The sequence below is a fragment of the Aphelocoma coerulescens genome, chromosome 3 (genome assembly GCF_041296385.1).
Source record: "Aphelocoma coerulescens isolate FSJ_1873_10779 chromosome 3, UR_Acoe_1.0, whole genome shotgun sequence".
Lineage (NCBI taxonomy): Eukaryota > Metazoa > Chordata > Aves > Passeriformes > Corvidae > Aphelocoma > Aphelocoma coerulescens.
In genome coordinates, this window is record NC_091016.1 from 100,922,394 (window position 1) to 100,944,190 (window position 21,797).

The 21,797-nt window shown below is 38.4% G+C and overlaps 1 protein-coding gene across 1 annotated transcript in view; it reads right to left on the bottom strand.

Annotated features, from left to right (window-relative positions):
* TINAG (tubulointerstitial nephritis antigen) overlaps positions 1–19,977 on the bottom strand; it is a 44,150-nt gene extending 24,173 nt beyond the window's left edge. The window contains exons 1-6 of the mRNA XM_069011419.1: positions 19,493–19,977; positions 15,195–15,258; positions 13,967–14,056; positions 12,276–12,390; positions 3,277–3,400; positions 967–1,117 (exon numbers count right to left, since the gene is read on the bottom strand). Coding sequence (XP_068867520.1) covers positions 967–1,117; positions 3,277–3,400; positions 12,276–12,390; positions 13,967–14,056; positions 15,195–15,258; positions 19,493–19,862 — 914 coding nt within the window. The 5' untranslated portion in view covers positions 19,863–19,977. The remainder of the gene's footprint in view (positions 1–966; positions 1,118–3,276; positions 3,401–12,275; positions 12,391–13,966; positions 14,057–15,194; positions 15,259–19,492) is intronic.
* Positions 19,978–21,797: the final 1,820 nt, after the last annotated feature.

The following is a 21,797-nucleotide window of genomic DNA, read 5'->3' on the forward strand; positions in this document are numbered from 1 at the left end:
AGAAAGACATGAGGCCCTGAGAAACAGAAAGTTGAATGTAGGTGAGCAGTGAGCCCTCTTGGCAAATATGGACAGTCAATACTGCGCTGTGTTATCAAGAACATTGCCAAGATGTTGTGAAAAATTAATATTCCCCTCAAATTCCTACTCAGCAGATGGAGTTGTATCTTCACTTACATGTTCCTCAGGAAAGACACTGACAAACTGAGCAAGACCAGTGGAAGGCACTTACGGGACTGGAGCTGAGGCATCTGGGCTTGTTCAGTTCAGAGAAGAGAAAGGCAAAAAAGTATATAATTCCTGTCTTCCACTATGTAAGGAGAGGTATAGAGGAGACAGAACAAAACTTTTGCAGATGCACAGTGAAAAGTTGGAAGGCACCCATCACAAGCCCTACCAAGGAAAATACTGATACAACAAAAAAGTGTTTGACCATAAGAGTGGTCAAAAAAACTGACCTGCTGCAAGAAAGGTTTTGGAACCTCCATCCTTAAGATACTCAAAATGTGTCCAGGGACATGGTCTAAACAGCCTGATCTAATTTCAAAGTCATGCTTTGAGCAGAATGTTGGACCAGGTCACCTCCAAAAATTCCAACCAAAATAATTTTGTGATTCCATAAATCATTATATCCCATTTTAAAGTTTCTACTGTTCATGTGGAATTTGACAGCTGTTAACTCTGCTTAGTCTGACCTGAAGGAAGAAGGATCTAGGTACAGTCCTTAACAGAGTGCTGCACTCTGGAACACTCGTGGGATGAGATTATTGCAATTTGCTTTGTAGAGAAAAGATGTTTGATTCTTTTGAATATTCACAATGTTGTCTCATACAACTGGCTGCTTACTCAAGGTTGCTTAATATCCCAAGAAACACAAGTTTTGAGTCCATTTACAGTATTGTCTTATCACAACTTAAGCAACTGGTTCAATTTAAAATTATCTAAACAGCCAGATAAAACATTTACCCATGTGTTTTCAGATATCTCCAAGCACCATCAATACTTCCACCATTACATCCATGTTGGTTCCTGGTATCACAAGAGATCAAGTTCTGAGCAGAAAGGTTGTCTGTGACCTGACCCTTGGAATGAATTGCTATTCTATCTGCTGCAACACCTGTATGGAAATAAATTTTCTGTTATCAAAAACAAATAATTACTCACAACTTTGTATTTGTTTTTGTGAAAGAGGGATGGAAATACACCCTCAATATTTTCTGTCTGTGCAGATATCTTTCCTAAACAATACTGATATAATCTGTCCAGACTTTTGTGAGAGAGGACTGGGACATTGCAAAGCATCATGAGCAACTTTGCTGTAATATGACAAATCCCTAGATCTACTGGCTATTATAAAGTCCCACATATCTAAACATCAGATGAGACATTTGCATAATTGCATAATTGTCTCTACCATGTTTGTAAAAGTTTGTTTGCATATTCATATGTGGTTGCCTTCAGCAGAAGAAGCAAATACTTCCCAACTTTCTGCAGCTGAATCTCCAAATCTCTTTGCTTTCTTCCTATTTTTCTTTCCTTTATGTGAGGGGGGAAAAAAAAGGAGAACAGTCCTATGAAGAAGAAAATTCAAGACTGAAAATATGTATTGGTTTTATTACAAAGAATATTTGGAGATGTTCATATTAAAGTGTAACTGTAGGACTCTTTGTACCTCCTTCCCTTATCACACAAAATTATTCTTCTGGGATAGACACCTTATCTGAATTCACTCAGATAATCATGATTCTTAGTCCTTATGTATTTATGAACTGATTTAATGTAGACTAGGTTAACTAAATTGTGGGTGAAACTAAGGTACTTCTACCTTCTTTATTGAATGACAATGAAAAAATCATTAAGCCTCACTTCCGGTCATTACCTGTGATTAAATTTTATTTGTATTACTTTAAGCCCCAAATTTTTTACTTTGAAAATAAACTTTTAAAAGATCTCTTGAAATTCAAATCCCTGTCAAAATCAATACTAACTTTGCCGAAATTTGAGGAGGATTTCAGAAAAGAAAGTTTGTTGATGTAAACTATATTTTGAGCTTCTGTGAGATGTCCCATAATAATGAATTTATTTTCATAGGTATAAAAGCCTTTTACTGTAAAGTTTTGGAATACTTACAGAAATTATTCATGATAAGAAAAAATTATACAGCAGTGCTTGTCTGTTCATTGAGCAACAATTAATCTTGTAAATTCAGATTGAAAATGTTAGATGCACCTAAAAAATATGTGAAGGCATCTCACACTATATAGCTTTGAAAATAATTATGTGAGTTCTTTATGGAAAGGAAAATTTAGACACAGTATCTGGAAAGTCTTCCCCTCAGTGGTCTCTGTTCATCTCTGCAGTAATCTGTGAGAAGAGCTTTTAAAAGCTCTCTTGGTTTTCTCTTTTTAAATGTGCAGTGGATAAGACATATCAGAAAAAGAATGTGTTCAGTCTGTTTTTTGCAGGGAGCTGGGATTATCTGGCCTAAGTGCTCCTTTCCTTCTCTTACTGCAGTGATTTAAAGAAGCAATTGTAGAAACCTGCACCTGTGAGGACCCACTGGCCAAATTAAGTCATAAAGATTGATTGCGTGATTTTTTTCTCTATATATCCAAATATGCACTGAAATTTATTGCAAGAAAAATGTGCATCTTTACATCAGAAAAACTGGTTTTTGTAGCTTCTTTAGAGAAAGTGACCATTGTGCCCATTTCTCATAAAACCAGAATTGGTAGCACATGAGGTTGGATTGCATTATTGGCATTGCTTACAAAATTTGAAAGATTGTTTCTTACACAAATATCTGAGCAGTTTTAGGTTTTTCTTCTCATAAATTTTGAAAACATTTTACCCAATTTTCTTGAGTAGCAAGGGTTGGACACTGTTAAATGCAGAAATATATAAATACATATAAAGAAATTAAAGCCTGCCTGTTTTAAGCTTTCAAGTCAAGCATGTAGTTGCACAGAAAGAAGGGGGATTTTTTAAAAATTATTCTACTAGTTAAGATAAAGTGCATCAGTCAATTAATTTTCTACTTTCTGTCACAAAAAAAAATCTTACGTTACACAATTTTATGAAAAGCAAAGTGCTGCAGTTTAGATTGACATTTTAAGACTTTGGAACAACACAGAGGGAAAGTTGTAGCAATTTTAAATGTTCCTATTTGCTAATAAAAAGTGAAAAGTGAGCTGAAATTATTTGTTACTAACCACTACAATTTTCATTTCACATATAACATCACTGATACTTTTAAAGGGAGGAAAAAAGTATTACTTGCGGTTGAAAAAGCCCAGGATGCCCCACAGTTTCGTTGATCCAAAGGATCATGAATCCACTCAGGCCACTCATAAGTCGCTGAAAAAATTGCAGGAAACTTTTCTTCTGCAAGTGACTTTCCCTAAAACAAAATGTAGAAGATCTGTATATGCTTCATTTCCTATTTTCATCATAAATTTTACTGTAATTTTGCTGGTAAACTTCTTAATTTTTAGACTGAGGAAACCTAAAGCATTGGCCCCTGTGACTTCCCAAGCAACTCTGAGGTGGTTTCCCCATGGCTGGGTGCTGTAGACCCCTGAGAGCAGGAGGATTCTGGCACTCCATTAGCTAAACTGAAAAGCTGAGCTTCAAGACTGCCAACCTGAGTAACCTGACCAGTTTCTCTCTGATTTTTATCTCAAACAACAATTCCCAATGAAATTTGCTAAGTATGACCCAGCTGGCATTTTTGGAATGAAAAGCCCTCTGCTACAAATAGCGGTGAAGTTAGATACCTGCTGCCCTGTTCTCCCAGACACGTGGGTGTAGGTAGGAAATTTTAGTCACTGTAGGAGAGGAATCAGTACAGGTTATCATTGATTTGTCTTTTACATAGAGGTTATTTAATCGGAAGCACTTATTCCCATTCCAGAATAAAAATCAGTGATTTTTCTTCTGCTTTTCAATCTGATAGTGAATTCATGAAAATTCATGGTCTGCTCACTAAAGCAATTTGGCCAGCCATTTCTGCCACCTTCATCTCTCAGCCTTAATTTATGCCCTCCTCCAAAGTCCTCCAAGCTTTGAACAAATATTTGCATATGCAAGAGCCATCTGGTACAACTGCTAATAATCTGCTCTGTGTTCAACATATCAAAATCATTGACCCTTTTTTGTTTTTAGTGTTGAACTTCATGGAATGATTGATTATATTGTGCAAGGAAATAGGAATGGCCACAGAGAACTGCAGTATTAAGCCATGCAATCAGTCTGTTTCAAAAAATTGTTGATAACATCACTTCCAGAAGGAAATACAAAATACAAAATAAGATTATCTGTTCCTAAGCAAAACTCTCACTGATGCTTCTTTCTCATAAGCAGGCAGAAACCCTGAAGACCTATGGCTTCTATCCTGTTTAAATTCTCTTACTGTTCTTCAATTTACTTATCTTCTGATTCTGGGTACCCTTGCTAAACATTTTTCTGAATAGTTTATGTGATTTATAATCATAAATCTAAGACATTGCTAAGACAATTTAAACATTTGAGGCCTGTTATTTCAAACTATTTTAGGACTCTTCAGAGAACCTAATTTTAGCCCTTTGTCTGTATCAAGATCACTTTGTTGTGTACACTGTGAAACAGCAGGGCCTCCATGCAGCTTGCACGTCTGGATTTGCCATAGCAAATCCCCAGCTGAGAAAAAGTGGGTAAGGAAAAAGGAAGCTTGTACCTCAGGTCTGTATCTGACATTAGATTGGGATACAGCCCCCACAGGCAAATTGATACAGTCTGTGTGCATTCCCAGACCCAGAGGTTCTAGGTTGACCAGGTTAGATGCAGGCTGCGAGTCCTGAATCAATTAAAGAATACTGCAAGCACTTACGTCACTTCAATGATTTTGAAAGTCTCACCTCCACCCATAAAAGGCCAGTAAATTTTATAAACCTTGGTAAAATATTAATTTCAGTATTTTGATTAATCAGTTTCAAAAGTCTGCTTTTTCGAAAGGTTTATATACATGGGACTTGCAACTTCAAGTGACACTTAGGAAGCAGCAACTAATTTAAAGAGTAACTTGACAAATTATCATTATGTTCATTATTAGCGAGTAAGAACAAGCTCAAGATTTACTTTGAAGATGAAACATACAGGAGAAATCCCAGACAAATAGAATTTCTTTTATATGATGAGGCTGTTCACTACCAACCAGTAAAAAAGCAAAATTTGGCAAATGTTTAGCACAATTATGTGGGTAATGGCTGCTTACAATGCTCATTACAATGCCTCACTACAAAAGAGGCAGTTGAGAAAAGCAAAATTCTAAATAGATCTCCAGTCTGTGACAATGTATTACTTTATGTATTCCTAACCTACTGCCAATGTATTTATAAGCCCCATATTGTAAATCCCAGAGCAAACCCCTCATTAACCCTTAGCCTTGGCATTTAGAAATGCAGGAATGACCCATAGCCAGAAACACTGGCTTTTTTCTGAAAAAATTGCTGCCCTGATATTGAGAAGTACTGCTGCTCTGTGACAAATAGTAAGTCTAGACAACAGTTTCTCAGTGTATGCTCCATGGACCAGCATCAGACAGCACAAGGCAATCAGCAGAATGACTGGTGAACTATTTTTAAACCTTTATGTACTCTCTGCAGTGAAGTTAGCAGCCTGGCCAAAGCAGAAAGGTAAGAGGATATAAAAGAGCACTTGAATTTGAACTATGACTTTTTCAGAAAACATAGATGACCAATTAAAGAAAAAAGGCCAGAGATAAATGAATTTGCAAATGTGGACACTTCTTTCCCTGAGGGAAAGCAATTTTTTTTTTTTTTTTAATGGAGGAAAAAGATTCTGGACATCATTTTCTTTGTGAAGACAAAATGGGCATGAATGACCTTCTATTTGCAAGACAACTACAACTGCTGAGGGTTTTTACTTGGAAAAGCCGGATATCAGTGGAACAGAGGGTGGACTTTGTCTACTTTCCAATTGTTTTTTTGAGTTTCAAGACATTTAGTGAAAAAAATGGTGCCTTATTACTGAATTATGTATTTCATTTTCTTGTAAGATGGCATTTAGGTGAGCATCTTGTTGCTGAGGGGTGCACATCCTACCATTGCAATGTACCTCTTGCCAGGACTTGTGCTAACAGAATGCCACCAAAAGTGCACCACAGTAGTTTTAAAGGTGTGGTGGTTATTCTTGTGCTACATGGAACTTCAAGAATGGTTGCACTGTCTCCTGCAGTGAAAATGCCTTCTCAGATGGAGGAGTTTCAGCTTTGTCAGGAGTCAAACAGTTTTAGTGGTGCACTTAGCTGTTGGTCTGTCACTCAGGTCTAGCCATACTATGTAACAAAGAGCCCTCAGTTCAGATTTAGTTCTTGCTCCATATCGTTGTCTTTTAGGTATTCTAATGTACCATCATGTTAAACTTCCCTTCCACACAAAAGCATCACCTTATTGAGCAGGTATAGTCTTTTATTAGTAGCAGAACTTTTAAAAGCTCTAAGACAAACTTCAGGAAGTTTGTGATTTCCCTAAGATGACATGTAGATCTGTCACACTGTTTAATTTGAATTAATCCTATGAAGATTTATTTGCAGTTAGACAGTCAAAGAAACAACTAAAAAATCTCTTTTCCAGAAGCAAACTTTTTGGACACTGCTGGGATTTGATTGTGCTATACTTGTAAAATTGTTAGCACAGAAAAGCTTAATATTTTTAAACTTTTTCTCCCGTGCTTTTGAGTAAGAAGCCCCTTCTACACAAAAATGTTTTTCTCAAGTATCCCCAAAAGACAACAGAAAATAATTTGGAACATCAGGCTCTTACATACCAGAAGCTATCTTTTTTTCCCCTTAATAATAGATCAGAAGCATGCTGAATAAACGGTTTTTGTCAAAAAAAAAAAAAAAACCAAAAAAACCAAAAACCCTTGTATTTAATGAATGGTGCTGCAGATTTCGGATTTATTTCTACAGTACCAGAGCTACCAGTTAATCAGGTCAGTACAAGCCCAAAACTCCTGAACACTAATTGTAGTTTTTTAACCACTAAATATGTGGATGTTTAGTTTTGTGACTTGCAAAATGGGAAAGGCAGTAATAATCCCATAGAATGCATGACTATTTAATTAGTACCAGTTTATCCACAGTAAGTAACTAGTACATCAGCCTGCAAGTGAATTAGTACTCAACAAAGTCACTTAAAGGTTAAGCCATAAAGATTTGAGAAGCGTCTCTGAAAAATATTAAAAAGTCATTATTTCTGAGGTTTTTTATTCATCTCTCTTTTACCCTATTCTGAGTTTTCACTTAGTTATAGGTGAAGCTTAATGGAAACACTGTCATGGAAACTCACCAGTTTTGAATCACTTGGGATGTTGTAAATGTGTGAGTGTGCTTCGCTGTGTATCAGTGACAGAAAATTATTCAGGAAAGGTGAAACAGGGGCAATAGTCCATAAAAATCTGGTAAGATATTTTTCTTTGAAAGTGCCTGGAACTTGTCTCCATGGCTTCTTTTGTTTTGCCAGTTGGAAGAATCGATTGATGTATCCCCTGATGAGCCCAATGCATGCTACGAAATTGTTGGATGGTGCAGTGATGATAGATATGGATCTGCCTATTAGTGAAGGAAACTGTCATTTTTAAGTGTTGTTGTGAAGTATTAAAATGTGGCAAAGACAGGTAATTCCTGAGGCAGTACAATGACACTAAAGAGATTATATTCTTCTGGGAAACTACAGAAGGGGACAAAATCAGAGAAATTTGGAACTTCATAGGAAACTTCAGGGAAAAATATTTTTATATCACCACTAGCTAAGACAGAAACCATAGGGCTAAAAGCAAGGAAGTTCTAATAATTCTGAAGAGAAGCCATAGGTAGGAAATGGGCTCAGGTACAACTGAGACCCATTTTATGCAAGCTGAAAGAATTTTCCAGAAGCTGAGAAAGTCATACAGAGAATATTATTTTATAATTTTTGCCTTTGTAAGTAGAAAGATTTCTTAGAATCCTGTGGAAAGTATGTGGTTCCAGCAACATGTAAAGAAGTCTCCTGACGGCTTAATGCATGAATGTGCAAAGCTGGATTTCTGGAGAAAAATCCACTGAATCTCCTTGGGTGTCTGGCAGTGCCAAAGGGAGTTGGTTTGTGGCTCATAGATTTCTTGAGACAGCAGACAGAGAAAATGTGACTGAGAAATTTATCAGTGGAAGAAAGGTTGTAAGAAGCATAGCAGTGAAGTAGCTGCAGGAAGCTTAATAACAATGATTCAATAGGTTGGATGTAATGCAGGACTGCTGAGTAAACAGCGACTCCAAACTGAATGGAGGAAAGGAAGTATCGTAAAGAATTTCTTGAAACCGCTTTCCTGTTTTCCTAGGTGGGATTTGTTTCACCTAGCTAGATACCTAGTAATGGAGATATCAGCCTCTGATGACATCCTTTTTTTCTCCCGTGCTATATAAGCACCACATTGTATCCCTCAAGGAAAAAGCCAAAACCAGCAAATCAATCTGACTCTTTTGAGCCTCAGTGCAGTTCACCGATGACTTAAGGCAGACACCTACCTAAATACTGGATTAAATTCTTTTATGCCATTGTCTTATTTTGACCTGCCATCTTCCAGTGAAATGATCCATCTTTGGCTGCAAAGAGTAGTCCAGAAAATCCTACAAGGCAAAACTCCAAAGCTTGATTCCTGTCCACTTCTTGCTCTGGGAACCCTTCACAGTGTAATTTTGATTGAGCTGGCCAATCTGGGCCCTAGCCCAATGCCTCTCCATACTGCTGCAGGGAGCTGGCATTCTGTGCAACATAGAATGAGTCTGAAGCAAGCAAAAGGATTAGGACTGCTAAAATTATTGCAGAGGCCATTCCCTCTTTCCCCAAAACCTGTTCAAGTGGCAGCTCTGCAATGCTGTCACACAGGGCTTTCCATCATGTGGAAATCCTTCTGCCACTGATGCCTAAAGATTTTTAGCTTTTTTATATATATAGATATTTATATATTTGAAGCTTTGTAGATTTTTGGTATATAGCTGTATAATTTTTCATGCTTTCTCACACCCTACAATAGTAGATTACCCTCTCTCACACATTTATGCTACCTTCTCAAAATTCTGTTTGTGGGAACCCAGAGTGCAGAGAATACTTCTCTGCCTGTCTTGAAGGGTTCTACCCCCCTGGACAACACTGTTTTTGACATTCGTCCTTGGAGAAAATTGCCTACCCTCTGGGAAGAATCAGAATCTACACTAGTGTGAACTAGGTGATAGAATATTATGTAAGATTGTCACAAGGTGAAAAACTTAGAGGATTTGGGTTTTTAAATATAGTAAGTAGATAAAAGCAAAAAACTTCAAAAGGGAGGGTTGTTGTTGTTGTTCTCCAGACCTTCTTCTTCTTCTACTACTACTCCATATTCTGCAGTAGAAGTAGTTTGGGATGATTGGATAAAGAATTCTGCAGTTCTTGTCTGTGTGACAAAAAGATTTCTTATACATTGGTGGAAAAGTGAAAATATCTTTCGTTTTAAGATTTCATTGGGTGATTCATCTTTAAAAGACTGTGTAAATCTTGATAATTAGGCATTCTCCTGCATTCTCTGCTCTGTGCTATGTCTGGGTCACGTTAAGTGGCTCTATTTCTCTGATAAGACTTAATAAACAACTATTAGAAAGCAGAGAAGGCTGAAGGTCCCATTCATCTCTCAGACTCCTGGGAAAGACTCTAAAATTCTCCCCCATCAGGGGAGGCATAATTAAGGCACGGTCAGTGTCACTGTTTAGTCTTATTTTCAAAAAAAGCATTTCTAAGAAGGACACCCTGTTTTGCACCAGTACCCAGGAGACGTAACAAAATACAGGGTGAAGAAGCCCTTGGAGAGACTCCAAGGGGCAGGCTCAAGGGTGGGTTACCAGGTGTCATGGGTTAGCAAGGATAGTCCCGGAAGTGATGTTCTTGCAAAGGGGTGCTTACAGCTTCCTCTGTGACCTATAGAACCTATCAGCTGGCCAGTTTGAATATGGACAATTCTTTAAGCCACTTAAAATTGTGACCGCCTCTGTGATCCACACTTAAGAAGAGACAAACTCCCCCCCCCAAGCTCTCTCTTGTTTCCGGCGCTGGCACAGGTGGCTGCAGGCCCCGTGCAGGGGCCAGCAGGCCCGGCCAGGCCCTGCTCAGGCCAGGCCGGGCCGGGCCATGGCCATCCTGGAGCCAATGGGCCTGTTCCAGCCATGGAACCCCCCCACAGCAGGGCTGTGGGCAGCCAGAGCAGCCCGGCTCCCCCTCTCCACTGCGGCCAAGATTCAGCTGAAGCTGCACCGCTGTCCGGCAGAGGCCAGGTGACCAACAGCAATAAGCTTCATTCCAGCTGCAAGGCCGAGGTGAGATTAACCCTTTTAGTGCTGTGAAGAGCTGAAAACCTGAGGGAAGAGAAAGAGAAGATGCTTAAAGCTGAAATTCTGTTGTAAAGCTATGATGTATCAGAGTACCCATTGTAATTTCATGAAGGCATGGGGGGTGGAGTGTTCAACTTGTACTTGTGAGCAAAAGCACCTGCGCTGAGATAGGCAGATGTTGATGCAGCTGTAATTTCATGAGAAGTTTGAACAGGGAGAGATGGAAACGATGAGGACTTTTGTTCCAAATGGGAAAGGAGAAAACCTCAGTTCCTAGAGATGCTCTCAGAGATAGTCCTAAAGATGAAGATGAGGAAGACCCTTTGCTCCCAGGGAAGGAGAAGGGCCTCTGTTCTTAGAGATTAAATGCTCCCAGAGATGGGTGAAGAGAACTTTTGTTTCTGAATGGCTCAACCTTAAAATTGTACCCCAAAAACCTGCAAGAGTGGACCCTCGAAAGCAGTTGTGGGAAAAGCTGCAAGTTGGGGGAAGGGACTCACATGCGAGAAGAGAACCAACCCGGGTGGCTGTCTCGTTGTGATAATGTGTTCATAGCATGGACAAGAGAGACTCCTCTTCCTAAACGGACTGAACAAGGTTATTATGGAAGTGGTAAACAGACTGAACATCTTGAGGGTTGTCTTTTTACTTTGTCATTGGGAGAAGGGAGAAAGGTGGGGGGAGGAGAAGTGCTCTGAAGGTGTGGTATGATTTTTTTTCTTCTTTTACGTCTGTTAATAAACTTCCTTATATTCTTTCAAGTTTGGTGCCTGCTTTGCGTTTCTCCTTATTCTTATCTCACAGAAGGTAAACAGTAATGAGTATTTTGGACCAAACCACTACACCAGGGCAACCGGCCTCCTATTGGATGTACTTGCTAGATATGCTAATTAATTAAACATACAAAATTTGTGGACATCCCATATTGGGCATGCACATAGATATTTTGTGCACCTGAAAGCTTTCATTAAATAACTGCTCTTTATATTACCGCCTTTAATAATGTTTGGAAAGTTTTCTTTCAATTTTAGGCAACACCACAACACATATATAAGCATCAATGATTGACTTTTAATAGGTAATCAAATGGCATCATTGCCTGAACTCCACAGAAGCCAAAGATAAATACCTGTTATACTTAATGCTTTTGCAAACCTTGGACGTATAGATTTATACTTGCAATTCTTCTAATTTCACTCTGGTGAGCTAGTTAGGTGGGGGATTTTTTGGTCTGTGATTTCCATAAATTGTCCTCTAAGAAAGAAACTAAGCAACTGATCCAAAGCATTGGAAAAATCACTCTGGATTCAATAACTTGTATTTTTTCTTAAATTGCTTAAGCTACATACATAACTTAAAGTATGTTTGCTTTGCCGCAGAACCAATTTTAGCATAAATAAATAAATAAATGATAGGAAATTTAATCTAGCTGTCATGAAAATTGCCATGGCCAAGAGGTTTAGAAAGCTGGTCCAAAACAAGTTTCACAGCTTCTGTCAAAGATGGCTGTGAAGTCTCAGCTGTTAGCCCTAATGAACTATGCCCAGATTTATTTTTCTGTGGTTACAGCTATGTCTGCAATGATTAGAAAATTGAGAGATTAGTATGGAGTCCTCTTAAAGAAGTGAACTACAATGATATGTTAATATTGCTGCAGAGCTTCACAGTTATTAGGATTTTCTGTTGCTCCTCCTTGTTTGATTTCTGTCAATAGGGCCAGACATTCTATGACTTGTAGAACTGTTCCAGGAGCATCATATTCAACATAGAAACATTCAGTGCCAAAACCCTGAACCATACTCTTATAATAGTCCACATTTATTTTTCCATGTGATAAAGTTATTTACAAAAATTAACAAGTGTACATGACACTTACTGGAGCTTCTCTCATATTCAGTAAAGAATGAGATGGAGGGAAGGTGCCCAGGCGCTTTTTGAAACCTTCTTCCACTGTCATTCCCCAGAACTGACTGTAGTTGTCAGCTTTCCATCTTCCTCACAGATGAAAACCAAAGACCCACGTTAGAGATATCACTCACATTAACACATTGCTCATTTAAGAGTACAACTAGCAAAAGCATCCAGAAATAAATTTTTGAAACCACATTTCAAAACCTTGTATTCAATATACATGAGAAAATATTTACTATGGGCTCTTCCACTGCAGATAAGTGTAAGATGGAGCAACACAGCGCTATATGAATAGTGTGATTTGGGGTCAGCATCACATCAGCCTGCAGGACATGAGCATGAAATACTCCAGGGCAGTATTGGAAAACAAGATGCTCAGTCAAAATATTATTGTACTCTTGAAGTTATACTCAAATCTTGCTCCAGCCCAGATTCCCACAGACAACTAACAGCCTCATGTAGTGAGTTACAGTGCGCCTTCATGCTCTGGTGCACCAGAAGAGAGGTACTGTTGAACGCAGCAGAAAGCCCAGCTGACACCTTCTGCCCGAGTTTTATACCAATAGCCGCTGTGAGAGGAAGGGCTCCCCATGGTTCTCTAAGTATTCCCTCGCTACTCTCAGGTGCACTCAGCTCACATTGTAGTGCTGACATGCAAACTATATGCACAACAAAAAAAACACACCCTTGCAGCCATACACATTTGGAACACACTGAAATTCATTACTGGATAAGGGCTGAGTGACAGGAGAGCGAGCATTCTCTTAACCCGTTCCTTTCTTGCTTTTATATGAAGAACAAGGAGTGGGATTCATGCTGCCCAAAGAAGCCTCATTGTTCTTGGTCTCCCTGTGGTCAGTGAAAAGTGCAAGCATATGGACAGGTTGAGCCATACCTCACCTGTCACCCTGTGACAAACCTCATTGCTCACCACTGACAAGAGACAGGTTAAGGCTCCAGGGGCCTAACTTGGTTGTTTATCTTCATTCAGTTGGTTTAAAAGTCTCCTGTGAAGTATTTCAGCACTCATGACAGTTTAAAATCTGGACAGCCTTCATTCGTGAATTTGGTACCCCAGATCCCAGGGAGGCTGCCCCTGTGTCTCTGTCAGTAAAGAGCCAGCAGTCTCCAAAGGCACAGATCCAGTACTGGGGTCCCTAATCTCCATGCACTAGCTAGGGCAATGAGATTATTAGCAAGAGAAACACCCGCACAAAGCCCCACAAAGTTCTCATAACTTGTTCCCCATTCGGCCCATCTTCTCCTCTTCCAGTGCTACCTAGAGTCCTGTAACATGGAACAGTGGTCTCAAGGGAGGAGAAAAAATTACTTTAAATATCTATCCCAAGTAATAAACACAATGAAGAATAAGGGAAGATGATGCAAATTGTGTTTTCAGAGAAAAAATTTGTTCTAAATTTGGAAAATATTTTAGATAGATGTTTAGAGTAACTCTTACTAGCATGAGATGTTCAGTATCTTTCTATTTAAAGCTTTGTAATCTGCCAGTACATTAGGAAAGTTTCACAAATGCACACTTACTGTCAAATTGCTGTAATGTATTTGGAGAAGGACTGCATACCTTGTAATTAGCACATGCACACAATGAGCAATACTGTGATGCATAACAGAACTCTAAAATAAAAGGGTTCTCACCCATAATCTCCAGAATTGATGTGCTGAATTAAGTCTTGGCGAACAAGGCATACGTCTGTTGAACATTCCCAGAGACTGTTGAAACATTTGCTGAAAGGACAAGAATATCATTAAACAACAACCAAAAAAAAAGAACTGTCAAAGGAAAAACATGCACTTTAACAGCAGAAGGCAGATGGAGGGGGAAAGAAGTATGAACTATATAATTGTCACACAGTGTTTATGAAAACATAGCGTCATTTCTTCCTGCTTCACCACTTTAATGAACTGGAACAAGCTGGGAAGGTTTACAGCTTGTTAGAAAGGTCATATCTGAAAAATTTTGCTTCCATCTTTGTAAGATCAAACCAGGGAATGTGATGTTGATGTTGAATTGCTGAAAAAATGTGATGTTTTTAGGGAGTTTTACTCTGGAAACCCAGAAAGGGTTTTGTGGCCCCAGATACCTTGCTCCAAGGACCCTGGGCAAGCTTCAGCCCTGTTTGGGCATAGCTGGAGCTCTGGGACTGCCTTGGGGCTCCAGTCCCTCCAGTGTGGGGCTGGTTTTTGGAGAGGCAAAGCTCAGGCAGCCAACTGCCAGGGCTGAGAGCAAAGCTCCCCTGCCTGCACTGTCTGCTTCTGTCCCAAGGCAGAGAAAAGGGTGCTCAAACAATTCCCCCCTTCCCACATAAATGCATATACATATATAGTGTATCTTTATATGTATTTTTATATATATATCCTTCCCTTACAAGTTAATGTAATCTCTTCTTACTCATGTAAAAAAGCCAAAACAAAACAAAACAAAACAAAAACAAACAAACAAACAAAACAAACAAACAAACAAACAAAACAAAAAAAAAAAAAAAAAAAAAACACAAACAAACAAGGAGGAAGGATCCCATAAAGTTTAATTATATTTGTTTGGTCTGCATTCAGGTCAATGCCCAGGTCTAGACTGAAACCATTTCAATTTATGTTTGACTGAGCAGGAAAATAATTAGGCCAGTGAGGAGGAGATTTTAATAGTCTAATATTATATCTTGATTAGAAAGTTCAGTTTCCCTCTTGCCATGCTTTTAAGGGGACTATAATCTACTTCCACAAAACCTTAACACTTAGCACTACTTTTGCAGCCATTTTGATTTGATTACATTTTTAATATGAATTTCAAGATGCTCTCTACCTTAATTACTGTTTCGTGACATATGCTAGATAAAATTCAATTTGCTGTTCTCTGAGACATTACCAGGAATTGCAGTTGTCTTTAATTATTGTTCCTTCTCCGTAATATCGGCCATCTTTATAACAACCTGCCAACATAACATATAGATGTGTGAAAATAAAATAATTCTTCAAGCGAATTACTGAAAACTCTTGCTACTATTGTATTAATTGGTTGTCTGCAGTATGCTTGAATTATTTAGTTGAAAGTCAGCAATATGGTTCCAGTTTCTTCCAAGTAATGAAGGCATTTTAAAGTATTTAAAACACCCAGTGAAGAATTACAATCTTACAAATAAATTTTTAAAAAATTCTTCAAATAAAGTTATTTTCCAGTAGTAAAAAGAAAATTTTTCTAATAAAAGTTATTTTCTAATTGGCAATTAAAATATAAATAAGTTTTTACAGGTATAGAATCTAAAAAACTAGTGAATATTCCAAACCCATTGTAATAAATTCTTTTTCCTTTCCAGATTAATTCCTCTTTGAAAAACAGAGAGATCAATTACATTTCAAGGCAAATGTATGTTTCATACCCCCTCCAAAACCCACTATAAAACCTAAATTGAGTGGTGAGTTCTCAAAAAAAATACATCCCTCTCACTTTTTTTATGTGATAACACTTCACTTAGAAAAGATTTTGTATGTCTTTCAATATCTTTCACATAAATAGTTTCATCACTGCATTGGATTGTCAAAGTTTCAGTAGAATAATGATCCAGAATGCCTGCACAGGGTGTTGGGTTGAGTCAGTAACAAACATTGTACACTTCTCACACGGGTCTGTATTTTCCAGTCTGTTCTGATAGGTGAGCCTGCAAATATCAGGTTTCTTCCCCTGCTGAGAGGGTTTGGACTCCCTTTGCCTCCATTTTCAAGAAGATTTAACACAGTGCTGACTTCATATTTGCATGATACCACGCTTTTCCCCCCACCACCAGTGTGAGGAAGATCATGCCGCTCTCATGTCCAGGGCTGGAGTTTGTCTGCCCAGACACACACGCACACATGCACACCTCAGCTGCCTGCGCCTCCTTCACTGCCAGGACAGAAGCACACACTCTAAGCCCTACATAATTTCATAACAAAGTGCAGAAGTGCAGTAGAGGTGATGTATTAACTGTAAGTGCCTTTCTTTCCCTTTTGGTAGTTCATTAGGCTATGAGAGATAGCACAGGTAAAATAAATTCCATCGAGGCAGTCTAAGGCCCAAAGTGTCTGCTCTAATCCAACTTCAGCTAAGAGCTGAGGTGTTTTTCAGTGAATACTCAAAGCAAATTACCAAAGCGCCGCAGTTTGTCACAGTTTGTCACAATGTCAGCATCAGACAGTTGCTGGAAGGAGGATCAAGCAAGATATTTCAAAAATATCAAGAGAAGGAAATGCTGATGCAGCATTTGAGAGATGGAACAGACCCTCAGTGGAGCTCTGCTGGCAGGGCTCACTGCCTGTGCCCAAGATAAAATGCAAACCTGGACTAGTACAGAAGCAGCTTTCTAATGATGTATACCTAGGGAATTGAAGATTAACACCATGCAGTTTCTTTAGCCTTGCCCAATTAATATTTTGAGGGCCAGGAGTACTGCCTGAGGCACCAGTGAGACAACAGAGATATCTAAGCTAAAAGACACATGAGAATACAGCAAAGTTGTCTGGCTCTGAATGTATTAGGTCAGAATACTAATACACTAAGTGGGAAATTAATTAATTTGAAGATGCAGCTTGATGACTTTGTGAATGGGATTTTATGATGTGCAAGTCATTATTGAAAAGAAGAACATTTGATAAATGGAGACTTCCTTCCCAGTCCAACATTCTTATACCCTTAATGGTTCTTATTTCATTTGCCTCCAGCAGTGGTGTGAGTACTTCTGTCACTGAAATATCTTCAGGTTTACTCCCTTGTAGGTCAGATCATGACTGTCATGTAAAAGCAATTAGCAAACTCACTGGATGTCACTTTTACACCACCAACAGGGTGAGATCCGCTGTGTGGATTTTGACAGGGCTTTTTGTACCATCAGACTAATTGAAACAAAGAGATAAAATAAATAATAAATACAGTCCTGAGATAAAACTCAAAAAGTTCTTCTAACAACAAAAATTAAAACACTGCTATAATAAAAAGATCCTGAACTTCCACTTGGTATCTAAGGCAGGAATCTGCAGTTTCTTCTGAAACTACACATGAAAGCCATAGAAATAAACTGAAGGCTGGATTTATGAAGGCAGAGTCAAAGCAGTTCCACATAGTTAAATCAATACTGACCCCCAGCGTGGTGCACCTCCATGGAAGAAGTCACAGTGTAGCTTGTTTCTGCTGTACACTGTCAGTGAATATGTGGAGATCCAGAAATAAACCACCAAGCAGTTTTATTGCTGTACATTCCAGCCCATGTAAAACACTTCAAGTTTATTGATTTATTTAAAGAAATATGATTCAGGAGGCTTTGAGAGCAAAACCTCTGGCAACCAAAAAAGATCAAGATCTTCCAGGTAAAAAGTACTGTGGCATATGTGGTCTTCAAGTGCTTAAATAATCCTTAGTCTAAGGTAGAAGTGTAGTCTCAGTTGCTAAATGTCAGTTAACATACTTATGTCATTTCTCAGTATGCCTCCTGATTTGCTTAATCTTCAGGCATTCAGTCCTACTTGTTTTACCTTTTTTGTTTTCCAATTCCTCAGACATTTCAGTTCTAGAAAGATTCTTTAGAGATTATTTTGTTTGTTACTTTTTTCCCCCCACTTTATTTTGGCTTTATTATTCTACTTCTACCCTTTTATCTACTTATGTAATGAATGTCCAATACAGAGATTTTTAAAAACTGCAGACTTTCTATCACTTTAAAGACCAGAGAACCAGGATTTTTTGTGAGATGACATATTTTAAAATAGTATAAAGTCATCTATAGGACAAATAAAGGTACTTGAATACTGTAAATATAATTACTACCTCTGGCAGGTATGTTAGGAGTTACAAAACAGTGCACGCAAATGCAAAATATTGGATTAAAAGCAATAAAAATATACCCCTCACCTATTGCCTTATCTAAAGCCACTGTTACACTTCTACCTTTTATAGGTAGACTTGTGGCAGTGACTACATGGCAAACTGCTGCAGGTTTTGTAGTGATCCAATTCCATGAGACAGTTTGCCAAAGTAGACTCACCAGATGTCAGCTCTGGAGCAGAAATGCAACTATGTGGTTATGCAGAGCTCTCAACAAACACCCCACGTCGAAAATAATATACACCACTGCACAAATAAAAATGAAGGAAATGTCTTTATTTACATGGAGTCCTAGAACATTCTTTTAGATGGTTAGAAACACTTTGGAAAATCAAATTTGTTTTGCAGCATTTCTGTCACTCCCACTTATCAGGTTTTGGCTGCGAGCCTAAGAGCACAGCCTCCTGAAGAGCTTGTCTTCTGAGTGCTGAACTGCAAGCAGCAAGGTTATTGCAAAGAGACGGTTAATTTTAAAAAATCACAGCATTATTTTGTTGATTTTAGGCTTTTGAAACTTTGGTACATTCTCTACATCTTTGGCCAGATTTGGTGCACTGACAGTAAGAAGCTACATAGTCTTAAAATCCACAATACTGTATTTTGCTCACCAGCAGAGATCTGGCCTTTCCACTAGCCAAGAGAGGAACAGCTGTTTTGCACATGTTTTGGGGGTTTTTTTGCAATCTTTAGTACCAAAAATAATTAGACTTAGTTTAGAGTAGTTCTGGAGGGACTTCCACTGCAAACTAACTAGTAAGAAACTAAAATATGACACAAATCCTTGTTCTAAACGCATCCCTTCACCTACTCTTTGTTGTAAGCACACCCCCTCATTTAGTCCCACACCTGAGCTGTTTCCAGAAAAAGTGAAAGCTATGCTGCATCAAAACCACTGCGGAACACCTCAGGGCAGTATCATTCAGGAAAACCCTCAGTTTTGTTGATGATTTGTTTGTACTGATAGACACAAATATTTAGAGCTTGCTGTTCACCTCATGTTAATCTATGAAACCCTATTGAATTTGTTGAGATTACACTAATTTTGACCCAATGAGGTTATTCTCTGTGAAGTTTCAAGTAAAACAAAGGGTCTGTCCAAGAGAAATATAATCAAATCAATGCTAATGTCCTAGAGACAAAGAAATAACAGGAAGTATAATTCTTACTGCAATGTCATACTCAGTGTCTTTGTCCACATGTCTTTAGTGACATTTTCAGGATGTATACACTCTAAGGATTAATCAGTAATTCTAATTCTATATATATTTTCACTGTGATGCACTAAAGCCAACTGAGCATTTCCCTCAACTTACCCCATGCTGGAAGTGGCCAAGGCTCCTCTGACCTGGTGGGCTCCACAGGGTGGTTGCAGACATCCCAGTAGTCAGCACAACAGTCTACAGGCCCAGGAGAGCCTGAGGTACAGTACTGGTCACAGTAACATATAGCTCCCCTGGAGACAATGGTAAAGCTGCAGTCATCATCTCTTCCTGTGCAACAGCCTCGTATCCTGCAGGAACTTCCCTGATACAGACTCCTGTTAATCCTGTTCCACTTAGCAGACCCACTGTCTTCTACAGAGTAAAGTCCTCGGGGGAAATTTCTTCTAGAATCAAGCTGCTTTGCCATCGAAACTTCACTTGCAATGCTGTATAAGAGCAATATCTGAATTTTGCGCCACATTCTTGTGCCTCTAGAAGCCTTTTTTCAGGCTTGTTGTCCTTTACTTTCTCAGCAAACATTCATTTACTCTAGATGCAGTACCTCCAGTTAGCAATCAGAAAGAAATCTGAACAGAAAGCTGTAGACTAGGGGTTTCTAGGAAGACTCTGTATGTGTTAATTATTAGTCAGATATGTTGTAAACTGATATATTTGCCCAAGATACAGAGGTACTGAAAACAGAGTCACAGCTATGTATTCATCATTATGAAACTTTGGGTGCCATCTCTTGCAAGTGACAAAGTTTATACTAAAGTTTCAGAACATACAAAATATACACAATCCAGTATTTTAGTTCTATACTTCAGATTTCTAAAATCAAAACAATGTGAGGAACAAGTGATGCTGTCAAAGGAAGCTCTCCTTCTCTTCATGTACCTATAACCAGCATATTCTCCTTATTATTAGAAAATCTGTAACATTTAGATTGTATTTCATGCTTTCTGATAAGCAGGGTTACATCACTGGAGTAAACTTATCCTGCATCCCCCATTTCGATTTTATTTCCAGTGATCTAGCTTAACCTTATGTGCTTCACTTTTTTCACTCATTTTACTAAGGGCAAATTCAGAAAAAACATCAGGTGATATTCAGCATAAACTATTACTCAAAGGTATTCTTTTAAGGTTTGCATTTCTGTAGTCAAAATGATCTTGGCAGTCATTCTAATTATTATAATAAATATCCACTGATAAGTGCTCATTCCTATTTAAAAAGGAAATGGCTGTATTTATAAATGCACAAAAAAACCAGAGCGGATATGAAGGAGAAGTCTGAAAGCCTTTGCTACTTGATCTGTAATCTCCAGGTTTTTGAACAGAGCGCCTAAAGCAATATACATGGTACTGTTGCCAAAACTTAAAAGATTCACAAAAAAGTACCAAAGAACTTTGAAGTTCCTACCAGAGATAGCACATAAGGCTTAATTGAAATAAAAACCCACCCACAATTTCAAATCTGGACAAAACAATTTAAGTCTCCAAAGCTGAATAAGCAGAGGTAAAAACCAGTCATCCTTCTGTCTCCATTTCTTAGTGGGAGGAACCTGGAGAAGTTAATGGTGGGTTGTTTTCTAGGGAATGAAGGGGATTTTTCCCTTTGTGACTTCAGCTGGGCTGCTTGGGAAGGCATAGCATCAAAGGGCAGCTACTTTTGAAAGCACAGCCAGTGTGGATGCATTGCCATGAATGGTAGAGGCATTAAGAGGAAATGGGTGTCTATGTTTATATATTTGGGGTTGTAATCCAAATATTGAAGTCTTCAATACAATATCTTGCCAGCAGTGCTTTTATTGGGCCTGCCTCCTACACTGTTTTTGTCACAACTAAGGAGCTACAGATGAGGGGAAATTACATCTGACCACACCATTTTTATTTTGCTCTCTTGCAGGCAATCTTCTGTGTGAAAGATAACAGAAAGGCCAAGGCCAGCAACAGGTAATCACATTAACAGTACATAAATCTTAGCCTTCAAATTTGCTCTGATTTTTTTTTTATTGTTTTGTTAATAACAGAAAAATCTGGACAACCTTAATTCTGTCACTGACTGTTATAATGCAACAAATACAAGGGAGATGAGAAAGGACATGTTCATGGATACAGTGCTCTCTGGAAATTATAATTAATTTCTTTTCCTTATGTCTGTGCAGCTCTCTCAGCTCTAAGAGAATGACCTCTGATTTGCACTGACATTAGCAAAATTCAAATCTCCTTTGCATTAGAAATCTTCAGAAATACTTTTATCTAGTTATATCCTTGCTCTGGAAGCATAAGAAAGAATAAAAGCTGCCATATGTGGTAAATGTCTGTCAGTCAGATTAAGTGAACAGGCATATCTCTTTTTAACTTTAAAAACCTGCTGATGATAAAACAGAGGCAAGGAATTTGCTTGGAAATCA